Source organism: Perca fluviatilis, chromosome 8 (genome assembly GCF_010015445.1).
Source record: "Perca fluviatilis chromosome 8, GENO_Pfluv_1.0, whole genome shotgun sequence".
Lineage (NCBI taxonomy): Eukaryota > Metazoa > Chordata > Actinopteri > Perciformes > Percidae > Perca > Perca fluviatilis.
This window is the reverse complement of record NC_053119.1, coordinates 19037279-19049526: the sequence shown is the minus strand read 5'-3', so window position 1 is coordinate 19049526 and position 12248 is coordinate 19037279. Positions and strand designations below refer to the sequence as shown.

Below are 12248 nucleotides of genomic sequence, written 5' to 3'. Positions count from 1 at the left end.
ATCTGTGCAGATTTTCTTCAGGATTTTGCAACACTTTATTGATGAGTCAGAACATCAGAGCAGCTGTTTTACTGAATTCCTAGCCCAGTTCAGAGAAGCAGAGTGACAGCAATCAGCCTAAAGGTTGACTTAGATCAGTGTGTGTGTGTGTGTGCGTGCGTGTGCGTCAGAGAAAGTGATTGCATCAGAGAGCGAGAGTGACACCCTTGCTTGCTCTGCCTATTTCATGCGTCAGGAATCAACTGTCTGTCTGTCTGTGTTAATCTCTGAAACCACACTACATGGCCAACAGTATATGGACATGTTAATATTACCTAAACACCTACAAATTATATAATATAGAGTAAAAATGTTTTTATTTTAAATTCACCCAATACACATTAAAAGAGATACAAACACCTATAGAGGAAATACAGCAGCAGGTTTGGACAGATTATGAGACAATGGGTACAGACATATTAAAGGCCCCCACACCTCAGACTGAAAGAGACGCAAAACAGCCTAAAGGACATAAAGCATTGTTAATAAATCCAATCAGGACATATTTCATGTTTTAAATACTAAATATGTATTCCCTTCGTTTCACAAAAAGTATGATATCCTACATAGTGCGGTAGGAGTCACTGTGGAGTCAGTTTCTTCTTGTTAGACCTCCACATAGACTTATTTGGGATTTGGGTGTATGGTAGTGCTTCATAAAAAGTACAGTCAGCACCATTCACAATTTAAATCAATTGTATTTGTCCATGCTTTACTGCTGTTAATGAAGTAATGCTTCTTTTTCTGTCCCTAATTTCTCTTAAAATTAGGAAGAGTTGAGGGGAAAAAAATCAATGTTAAGTATGTTTTTTTTGAGTAGTTAAACAGGGCACAGAGTCTCCACGACCCCAAACAAGATATTAGGGTAAATACCTTATCCAGCACTCTTGGAGAGAGATCAGAGACAACATGAGTGATGATGAATGATTCTAAGGAGTTGCAGTAATCGAGGCGGGTGGAGATGAAGGTGTGGATCGCTTTCTCCAGGTCAGAGGTACAGAGAACTGATCTGAGTTTCGAGCTGACTAAATCTTTATTTGACAACATGATTTATTTGTTTACCAAACTTCAATGCTAAATCAAACATATGTAATTGATTATTGTAAATAAGTGATTGTTGAACATCTCATTACAAAGCATTGTGGTAATAATATTCTGCTGTAACAGTCTCCACTCTCCTGGGAAGGCTTTCCACCAGATTTCTGAACCTGTGCGCTGCAGGGATTCATTCTCATTCAGCCACAAGATCATCAGTGAGGTCAGGTGCTGAGCTAGGGTGATAAGATAATTTTGGAGGCTGCAGTTTGTGCTGCTTTTGACTTGCGGTGCGTTATACTGAGAGGCGTTTCTAATATTAAGTCCGGCAAAGAAGAAACAGAGAAAACGAGAGGTCTCCTTTTGTGTACCGTGTGTCATTTATGATTTATGATGTTTGATTCTACAAAAAACAAATAAGTAAACATGTTTGAGGTCGGGGGGTGTCCTGAATACACTTTAAACTTCATAAGAGCTGTGTCCTCTGAGGGGAAGGTAAACCTCTTGGCAGAACAAACACTGGGTGGTACTGGGTGTGTCCGCAGCCACAGTACCAGAAATACAAGTCAGTTGAGTTTTTAATGTATTCAAATGTGCTGCAGGGGGAAATTGTGCAGATTGAGCAAGAGGGGTGTTTAGTGCCTATAGGGCACTAGGGGCGTTGATATCACACTGCCCCCTATGGTTACATACGGAAAATACTGCAGGCCTGTGTGAAGGTTTGAAATGAAAGTGAACTATCAGGGGGGAAGACAGAGATTGTTGTACAGATTGAATATCTTACTGTAGAATAGAGAGCTTGTACAGTATGTGTATCACAAACAAATGCAAACTCAGTCCTACATTTAAAACAATCTCACAGTGAAGAATGTCACTGAAAGAACATCAGTGTACAACCTGGGGGCCGGGACCCTTAAGGGGTCACAAGATGAATCTAGTGGGTGACGATATGATTGTAGGAAATAAGAAAAAAAACTCAAACTCACTCTACTTATTTAGATACACAAAATCATTTTTATTGTTTTACTTTTCTCTCATTCATTGATCGCTCTTCTTTTTTTGTTGAAAAATACTACAGTTGTACCTCTTCAGACGTCTAAAAGTTATTCAAATGAAATAATCTAAAAAGTGAAAATCCATCTCTGATTGAACTAATCACAATTTATAGACGTGGAAGAAGAAATTGCTTCATCTTATGGAGTCACAAGCAAAATTAAAGGTTGGGAAATGGTGTAGTGGATTCTCCACCAAAAAAAAAGAAGGGTGACATAATTTATTAGTATTATTAAAACAGGTTGCAGAAGAGGACATCATTATTTATTTAAAGACAGGTTTTTCACAAGTTAATAAAGGAGAGAACGGATGAAGGTGGTTCATTAGGCACAAAGAAGAGACACAGTCGACTGAACAACACGAAGGCTAATTCGTCATCCTGATCATCATTAGAGTAGACAGTACATTACATCAGACCACTGAAACCCTGCTGTTTAAATTATATTATAACACTGTAACACTGCAGCGAGATGCAACACAAACAATTAATCAGGGAATACAGGCACTCTCCTAAGTGTTATTAACATATGACAAGTATATTTACAATTTATACATCCACAGAAACAGCATTTTGACCTCAGAGAGATATTTCACAACATACTGTATGTATAAAAGATTTATATGAAGTGTGAGATAAATAAAGAACGTCTGACTGAGAGAAGCAAAATTATTGTGTAAGAAAGAGTGTTGATGGAATAGCAATATTAAAAACAAGTTGTGTTTTCTAATCTAGAATAAAAAAGAGAGCTAGCCATCTTGTGTTATAATAATAAGGAAGAGAAGCCGATGCATAGAAACACATAATCAAATAATTTGATTATAAGCTGATGTTGCATGTTGGACTCCTAGTATACTCCAGGGCTGTTACGGATCCCACAACAGAGCACCATGGTGAAGATCATCTCGAAGATCTAAAGGGAAAAAGGACAGAACAGCGTAATTCAATACTTTTTTATCGGCTGATAAAAGCTGTTGAGGTTCAGGGAAACGTTCGGCCATGATTTGAGCCTTTTCACACCACAGCGGTGTGAAAAATCCACATTTGAACTTACCATGATAACAGCAACCACCAACGCAGCCAGACCAATCAGGTAGAGCTTCTCCGAGAACAGCTCAATCAGTTTATCGTGACAGCTCTGGGAGGAGGCAGAAATAAAGAGTTAACCATGCCACAGTGATAAATGAGAAGTGTTACTGGATCACATGTAATGGAGAGCTGCGTCTGCTGTCAAAACAAGGGGCTAAATATCAGCTGCTGCTGACCGCAATATTCAGAACTATTAATTATGTAAGATGTATTAGCAACATGAATACTAGAGAGGTGTCGAAAAGGAAAAAAAGTCTTTATAGCTGGTATTAGTAATTTCGGTTAGTTGAGCAACAACACAAAAATGGGTTAATTCTACCCATTACCCATACTGTATAATTGTAAACTGTTCTCTTTTTAAATACATACATGTACATGTATCTATGTGTTACTGATTGTTAATAAAATTGTGTGTGTGTGTGTGTGTGTGTGTGTGTCATATATTGAACATCACTTTGGACAACTAACAATACATTTGTGACAGTCTTGAGGTACATTTTAATAACCTGACAGTCAAAACAGCCCATTGGGTAAAGTTAACCCAGTATTGGTTTTGGTGTGTAGTTACGTTTCTGGAAATTTAATTGAGAAATGGATAAACTAATCAGACAGGAATGTCTGTTTTTGGCTAATCCAGTAAATTAAATATCTGACCTCTATATGCAAATCCAATATTTTCAAAAACAGTCCTACTCATTGATTTAAAACATTGTCCACAATAGCCTAATGCTCCCTGGGATGGTAACGTGTTATCTGTCACTGTATAAATTGTATGTCAAACTAGTTATATTGTCTCACAGGTATATATTGTCATCTTGGCCATACTAATACTAATTAAAATGAATCACAAAAACAATAAAGACTATTAGTTACCATGCGTTTTCATTTTTGACATCCAGTTCCCCTTTTCTTTATGACACTGCTCAATCAAAATATAGTTTCACATTCAGCTGTATTTATTTAGCATTCGGTTCAGTGTTTCAATTAAGTTCAAGTTGAAATTTCATAAACGCTAAAATGTACTGTATGTGTGTCCTTTCTGAAGATGCTAATAAATCATATATTTCCTGTCTATTCTGCAGCCACTGAAATATATTTTAAAGACGGCAGACAATTGCCAACATTTATAAACCAGGTATTGTGTTCCTTCATGTGAATTCCAGTATGAATTTGTGTTTACCTGAGATTTCAGAAAATCATCTGGAGACTTTCTGGGACACAAGGTGCCGACGACTTGTTTGAAGAGAGCGGTGTCGTCTCCTTTACCACAGCAGTCGAGCTGAAGGGGAAACAAAGAAACAAAATTCATGATCAAAATAGATTTCTATCGCTTACACACACATAACAAAACAACTGTAAAGTGATTTTGCATCATGACGTACCGTAGTGTGGAAGACTTCCAGCACCTTGATGGCAGCGTCTTTACTGGGAGTCCCTGAGACGTCCACAGCTTTGATGTACGCGGAGTCATAGAAATTGATCAGTTCTTTGGAGATCTGCATTTCAGTGACACAACAACAAACAGAGCAGGTTCACTGGAGCAGAGGCGGAAAATCAATGTGAACATCAAACATTCAGTGGCAGGCTTGTGTTTTTGTTGCTTACTGTGTCCCTGTTCATGAAACCCCACATTGCTGCAGCCACTTCACAGGCAAAGAGGATCACCAAAAAGAAGAAGAACTAAAGAAAGAAAATAGGTGAAATTATTCATTTATTCAAACCCAAAGTATCAGTAACAGAAAAAGAGTTCCTGAAAGAAGTAAAAAAAAAAAGAGCTACTCACTGTTCCCAACAGGCACTGAGATTCTTGAATGGCACCGTAACAACCGAGGAAGCCCACAAGCATCATCACAGCCCCGACAGCTATCAGTATGTACACACCTATAAACACAGAGACAACAGGAATCTGTCAATCATACATGACAATTTAAAGAAATGTAGTTTGTCGGTGTTGTGTCCTCAGCACCACCAGGGGGCAGCAGTGTCAGAGCAGTGACTTAATTCATTGATCCACATACTGTTTGCTAATGGACTTCCTGCATGTTTCTCTTGCCTTCCCTGTAGGATGACATGACATTATTGACATCCTGGAGATAAACAAATCCCAGATCCTGAGAGAAAGCTGAATCTGTTCAGCTGTCAGGCCAGGAAATGCCTTCCAGGCAACCCCAACCCCCAACCCCCGCAAAACTCCCTCTTACTGACCCCTGACCCCGAGCATTATCCAGGAAACCAGGGGAACCATGTGAATACATATACTGTCTATGGAATACACATACACCACATCTTTGTGTGATTAAACTGATATATGAGTCTAAATGTAAATGAGCAATGTATTAATACATTTTTTGACATTATCCTAGTAATGACAACAATACAGTTTCCTTGACTTTTAATGGCAAACAGGAGTGTGCAACAGGCTCCAGTGCAGGTCAATGAATAGCAATAAAACTCCAATTACAGTACAGGTCTGGATTATGTTTAACGTAGCTGAAAGGAAAATATTCAGGACCTAGAATGAAGTAAATAAATATTGTACCAGCTGTATGGTGAGTTTAATTTAGAGTACAAAGGTGACATTTGACATTTTGACAATGAAGGCATTAATTACTGGCTATTGGAGCTACTGAATAGACCTTGAGGTGAGTTTTTTGTCAGCTGCTGTTTCTCAAAATGTCAGCAATAAATGTGTAGCCTGTATTAGTAGGCCAAAATACAAATTCCTGTAATCCTTTTTCTTTCCATCAGAGTGATTACACGAAGGGTTGGTGCAGCGGAGGTTAGAGGTTGAGTGGCTCCGTTCTAACGGGAGGAGTTAATAAAATCAATATTGCATGTAGGAGATTTCAGAGAAGCTACAGTTTGTTTTGGAATAATCTAATGACTTTAATCCATCCTCATAACTTCAGCAGATCCTCCCAACTCCAACACTAAAACTCCTTAAAAGTAAAATCCTTTTAGCCAGTGGTGGAAGATAACCAAATACATTTACTCAATCACAATGTTGAGGTAATTTTACTTAACTTGAGTATTTTTCAGATTAGGTTTTTACATGATTAAACACGCAATAAGTTTATAAACACAATTACAAAATACATTGTTTAGATTAGACCAGTGGCTCCAAAATTTTTTTGGCCCCTTACAAAAAGGCTAGTTGGGGCCCATTGTCATGTTTCAGAGGTATCTGAGGTTGTTAGCAGTTCCACCAAATAGAGATTTCCACTCTTCACGTCTCAAATAATTTCATTTAAATAATCGAGATTCATTCCCAACCATAGAGTCAGAACCACAGAAATAAACTACCTGACAGTGTGTACAGTAGTGTACTGTTACTTTTACTTAAGTAAAGGATGTGAATATTTTCGTACACCACTGCTGTTAGGAAGATGGTCTGGGAGCAGTCTGTTTCTGGGTTTTCTATTCTTACTCACACACAAACAAAACACACATAGGCTCTAGCCTGACACAGCGATCTAAAAATTACAGACAGACCCGGTAAAAGACAAAGCCTCCAACACCTCACACTGTACCTCATATATCACATACTATCTTTCCCCACTCTCTTTCTCCTGTCTTTCTCAGCTCAACACCCTCCTCCTTTATTCCCCCTCCTCTCTTTCAGGTTTTTGTTGTAGTGAGAAACAGCTACCATGGCCAGTAACCCAGCAATGCGGCAAAGCAGCCATTATTTCCACTGCCTTCCATTACTATGACAACACCCTTTGAGGTTTGAAGGCTATTCAGACTTTAAGGGAGACGGGCAATTTTATACCACCGGGGAAGTTCATTTATTTCTTGTCTCCCAGTGTAATCTCTAGAGGGGGAAAAGGGGAGGTGAAGACAAGCTAAAAGCCCCACTTGGACTTTTTGCATCCAGTATCTTTAAAAAGAGCTGGGAAGTCATGTTTACACTGTCGGAGCATGACACCAATAAACTGAGATGAACACAATCATTTTGTGTGTTAATGGATAAATGGTGAGAGGAGGATTAATTATTAAAAAAATGTCCTCCTGTCATCTTGTTAACAGAAAGAGTTGGAACAAAAAGGGGCAGAGAGAACATCTGACCTGCTGCAGTAAATATACAGTACTAAATTACCCAATATGTTTGTAGCCCATCTTACAGTAGCTTCAAAATGATTCACCATTAAAAGATGATTGAAGAGTTGGCACTGTAAATAGTTCAAGTGTCAATTGTCTGTAAGCAGTGGCATAAGTTTAAAGTAATAGATGGTTTATTATTTATTCACTATCTTGACAAAAGTTAGAAAAGAAGATTGATGCCACTCTCCTGTCTGTACGCTAAATATGAAGCTAGAGCAAGTAGCCAGTTAGCTTAGCATTTGTACTGAAAACAGAAAAACAGCTGGCTTTGTTTTTTCCAAAGCTGCTATAACAAAACCGTTTTTCCCCTTTGTTTTTTGTACAGATTAAACCAACAAGATGTAACATGTTAATTAATGAGCTTTAGAGGTGCTGGTAGGCAGATTGTGACACCTTAGGACAGAGCCAGGGTGGCTGATTCCCCGTTTTCAGTCTTTATGCTAAAGTAAGATGAGCTGTAGCTTCATATTTACAGTTTTTTTCATTTAACTCTTGTCAAGAAAGCGAACAACCACATTTACCCATTAAATGTAAGTTAAAGAGTAGAAATCGGTTGAAGTGTTAGATGACGTGCAGAATATGAAAGCAGTTTGATTTTCAGTTGAAGTGAGAGAGAATCAGAGATGCTGAAGCCCCAGTGGTTTGAACTTTAATAAACAGCTTTCTTAAAGAAACATGGAGCTTTGTTTATAGCCATTTTCATGAGGGAGATGTGTGGGAGAAATTTCCTATAAAGACAAAGCAGTTAAAGTATCAACAGAGCAGGTTTCAGTAGCTGTGAGGGTTCCTTTGTGTATAATGATATACCCATTTTTATCAACTCCTTCCTTCATGTCCTGCTTAGCCAAAATGCAAGCTTCTTGTTTATATCTTTCAGCTATGAAATAATGCAGAAAATCCATTCAGGCCAAGGCTCTGCATTATACATACAGTGTAAAGCAACTGAAACATATTGTGTAAAATCTGTCACATTTACTGTATCTCCTACAGTATGAGAGGCTGGAGCACTAACCAGACCAGACTACTGACAACTGACACCAATTATGATTTCAGGCGCTGGTTAAAAGGCAGGAGATTGTGTATTTTCAGCCTTACATAAATACCACTTTGGTGTGCCAGCATGCTAAAAACATCCACTCCAAACTCTAATTTGAAGGGTAATGTGCAGATGTACAAGGTTATTTGAATTATGCAAGGGCGTATGTTCAAGGGAGGGTAAAAAAAAAAAGGAAACCGTCCCTTGATCTCACTTGGGTGGGCCTCTCTTGCTGCACTGCCTTTAAAATCACGAGTGTGCCATTCCTCTATAAAAAGCATGGGCTCGCATTCGCTCTGTATACTTACTGAGGGGTAAGTATGGGGGAGCAGCAGGAGCCCAAATGTAAATGAATGGGCTCACTAGAGTTCACAACCACAACAAGCCGAAATGACGGACCTTTGAAATGTTTAAATATTCATCATGTATTGTAGGTTTTAGGGCCAATCTGTGGGTTGCTGAGGGCAGGGAAGGAGATATGATTTATGACTTTAGTTCATGCAGTGAGCAAAACTTGAAGCACATATTCCTGAATCTTTGCAATACTTTTACAAAGACATATAGAGAGAATGATGCACTGCATTAATATAAAACTCCTGGAAATCCCTGTGGATCAAATACTTTAAAGAGCAAGCAACAGAAGGCACATGATGGCTTTAATTGTGCACCATGCACAAAGACCAATCAGAGCCCACATATGTTTCAACATCTGTCTGAAACATCTGGCCTCTCTCTTGAAGTCATAAACATGAATATTTATCTGTGTTAGTGAACATCACCTATAGTATGTGGTCATCAGAGTGACAGCTTAGTAAAAACATTGAGGTGTAAAGGCCGGCTGTGCCACTCTTAAGTCACGCTGCGGATATACGCAGGTCCTGTTTCCTGATCTTTTCTCAGAGGTCACACAGCTCCTACTATTTCTGGACTCACATGGTTCCAGCTGAGTGTGAAAGACAGGTATTTTCTGTGAATTTTAGTTAACTCATCAATCTGTTAACAGTGAGTTTCCTGTCATGTGGAGAACAAGGAATGAGGACAGAATAACCAAGGAGTACAAGGGGAAGAATAACTCAAGGAGGACGTACGCTTGTGAGGAAATGTTGGGACACAAGATGATGACCAAGCAACTTACAGGAGGCTAAATTAACAAGAACAAATTAGTAGCCCTGAAATAAATACTTATTTTGTGAAGACTATAGTATATCTCTGTTAAGAGGAGTTGATGTTTATGGTATTTTCTTGCACCCATAGTTTGTTGTTTTGCTGTAGTTGATTGTACTATATCGTAAGCTGTATTTTGTCAAAAATACCCAAAATGAGGCCACTATACTCAATGAACATTTAGCACTGAGGCGTGAAATATGAACAGCTTCCCCAACTATGAAAAATGAATCCAGTGATGTACAGTAATCATAAAAACATGGGGAACTAGTTTTCAAGTCCACTTTCAAACAATGTATGGTGTGATTATGAAGCTATATTGTTGATGGTGTATACTCACTGATATAGAAGGTGCTTGGTGCCTGCTGGCCTTCAAACTGGAGTATGAGGAGGTTGCTTGTTTTACTGTCATGGCGGAGCCACAGAGCCACTCCTAAGATCACACCTCCGGCCAGCTGTCACAAAGAGAAAAGGCTTTTCATTCTTTTTCTTTCATGTTTCTTTACTTTGGTGAATCCCAGGGAGGATCAGAGTAATTTAAAATTTTGGATATTCAAGAGAGATGTTAGCATGAATATTAAAACAAACCTTTAGTTTTTTTTTTACTTTTACAAAAGACCCATCAAGAGAGTGCACAAAGCCTGACTCTCCTGAGATCAAATCAGTGTCCAAACCTTCTTGCTAATGTCTCTCTGTTCAGCTTCTGCGTGAGGCTGTGAACTGTCCGCTGTCCTGTAGTGATGAAAGGACATCCTGACACCTCAGTGACCTATGGCACAGACCACGTCCTCACCACATTGTTTAAAGCCAACTCAAGAACTTTGTTGTTCAACTTTGTCTGCCTTGATCTCTTCTCTATATACTAAAGCAGAAATACCCTGATAAAAGTGTTATCATGTAAAAGCTAACGGAGCGTAACTACTGAAGGATCAATGCAACTTCTTGTTCACATGCGGACGCTCTTTTTTTCTATGCCAGTGTTTATATTAAGATATCTGCACATTAAGAGCCATGACTGCACTCTATTGTTCTTCAAGAAACAGGAAACTAAATCCTCAACATGAAAAATAGCAAAACTTTTCACAATGACAGGCAAAACCAACAGAGGAAACACTCCATCAAGTGCGGAGTGTTCAGGATGTGGTGACTTATCTAAAAAAAAGGTGACTAAATGGGAATTCACAAACAAGCAGAGATCAATTCTGACTGGGCAAGGCCACGGGTGTACACGTAAAGTGGACGGCACATCTGCAGGAAATTTGATATGATGTAATGAAGTGTAAAATGCAGACAGCTGGAACTACTGTGGCAAGTATTACTGAAAAAACTTTTCAGAAAACAAGACAGTCAGTTCCGTTTGAAGGGTGAATGTAAAACAAATGAATAATAAAAAGTGCACCATCAGATGAGGTGTTTCCTGAGCTCTTTAAATGTTCAAAGGCAGAAAATGCTACAGTCTGGTGACCAGGTAGGAACAAAGGAAATGTCAGAGAGAAAACAGCTTTCCCCTCCCCCAGAAACTCTATTAGCCCTGTTCAATCTCTCTCTCCCTTTTTATGTGTGTTTGATCTGCGGAGAACCAGACTCCTTGAAAAAACAAGAAATCATTCAGGTGGGACAATTCTGTTCAGCTTTCCATCAGAAACAACTTTAGAAATCAGACCTTCCTGTCTGGAGTATTTGAATAATATGAACACAAGTTAATTCAATGAAATGATAGATCTAAAGCATAGTTAATTTGAGAGACATGCTGGAGGAAACAAACAGTATTATCCCAGTGAGTAGACTGAAGCCCACCCAGTCTGAAGTGCTCCCTCAGCCACTGGTGCTCGGCCATGCAGAAAATAACTGTTGATGAAGAGCATTTCAACTCCTGCCTTGACAAGGTTTAGTGTGCTTTGATGCTGCTCTCCTATCAATGGCAGAACAGCGTAATTAATACAGCAGAGCGGGAAAACTGTGCAGGATTTATCATTAACTTTAAGCCCTGAGCTACACAGATGTGCAAACGTGCAGCCTCTTATATCAAACAACAAGAGAGAACGTTTTAAGAAAACAGGAGTTAGGCTACTCAAAGAGCAAAGGCGCAAATTCAAAAGCAACTTCAGAGTAAAATATATGTTCAACTCACCCAGAAAATAAAATTAAAGAAAAATAACATATATTTAATGCATTTCGTGCAGCCCGCAACAACCATGTTGCCAGATTGTATCAGCTCGTCCTTTTGCCCAAATCAAACACTATGTGAGGTCAGTCTACTGTCCCGGATCATACAGTCTCTGCCAGACTCTATCAGGCCAGTTGGGGTATAGGCGCATCTATGCTGCAAACTCCTCCTTTATAATCCAGTGTTAAAACCGAGACGGAGAACTGCCCACCAAGTGAAGCGTATAGGAGAAAAAGAAGGCTGAGGGAACAACAAGCTCCCCATCCGCAAGAGCGAACATAGAGAGCCCCACTTCCTCTGCAAGTTTAAAAATGGGTTAGGCTATGGTCAGATGAAATGTAGGACAGACACCCCCATGTTTTTTCTGAGGTAAAGAAGTAGGAAGGAAGGAAGTAGGCCTACAATCCACAATCTTTTAATAATAAATCCTGTTTAGTATAGGCCTACGTTTTATTTTACATGAGAAAATGTACAAAATAAGCTATAAAAATGGCAATGTTAAGAAATCCTTCATCTGCACCGAAAACTAAAAGTTTATGGCCTAATTTTCCATATTACAAACA

The 12248-nt window shown here is 38.9% G+C and overlaps 1 protein-coding gene across 1 annotated transcript; it reads right to left on the bottom strand.

The window, feature by feature from the left end:
• Positions 1 to 2369: 2369 nt before the first annotated feature.
• On the bottom strand, positions 2370 to 12019 carry LOC120564078 (CD81 antigen-like). Its single transcript, XM_039808758.1, has 8 exons — positions 11650 to 12019; positions 9859 to 9973; positions 4998 to 5095; positions 4820 to 4894; positions 4597 to 4710; positions 4395 to 4493; positions 3180 to 3263; positions 2370 to 3038 (listed from the first exon to the last, which is right to left on the bottom strand). The coding sequence occupies exons 1-8, from the start codon at positions 11713 to 11715 to the stop codon at positions 2973 to 2975; spliced, it is 717 nt and encodes a 238-aa protein (XP_039664692.1). The 5' UTR covers positions 11716 to 12019; the 3' UTR covers positions 2370 to 2972.
• Between the last annotated feature and the right edge of the window lie 229 nt (positions 12020 to 12248).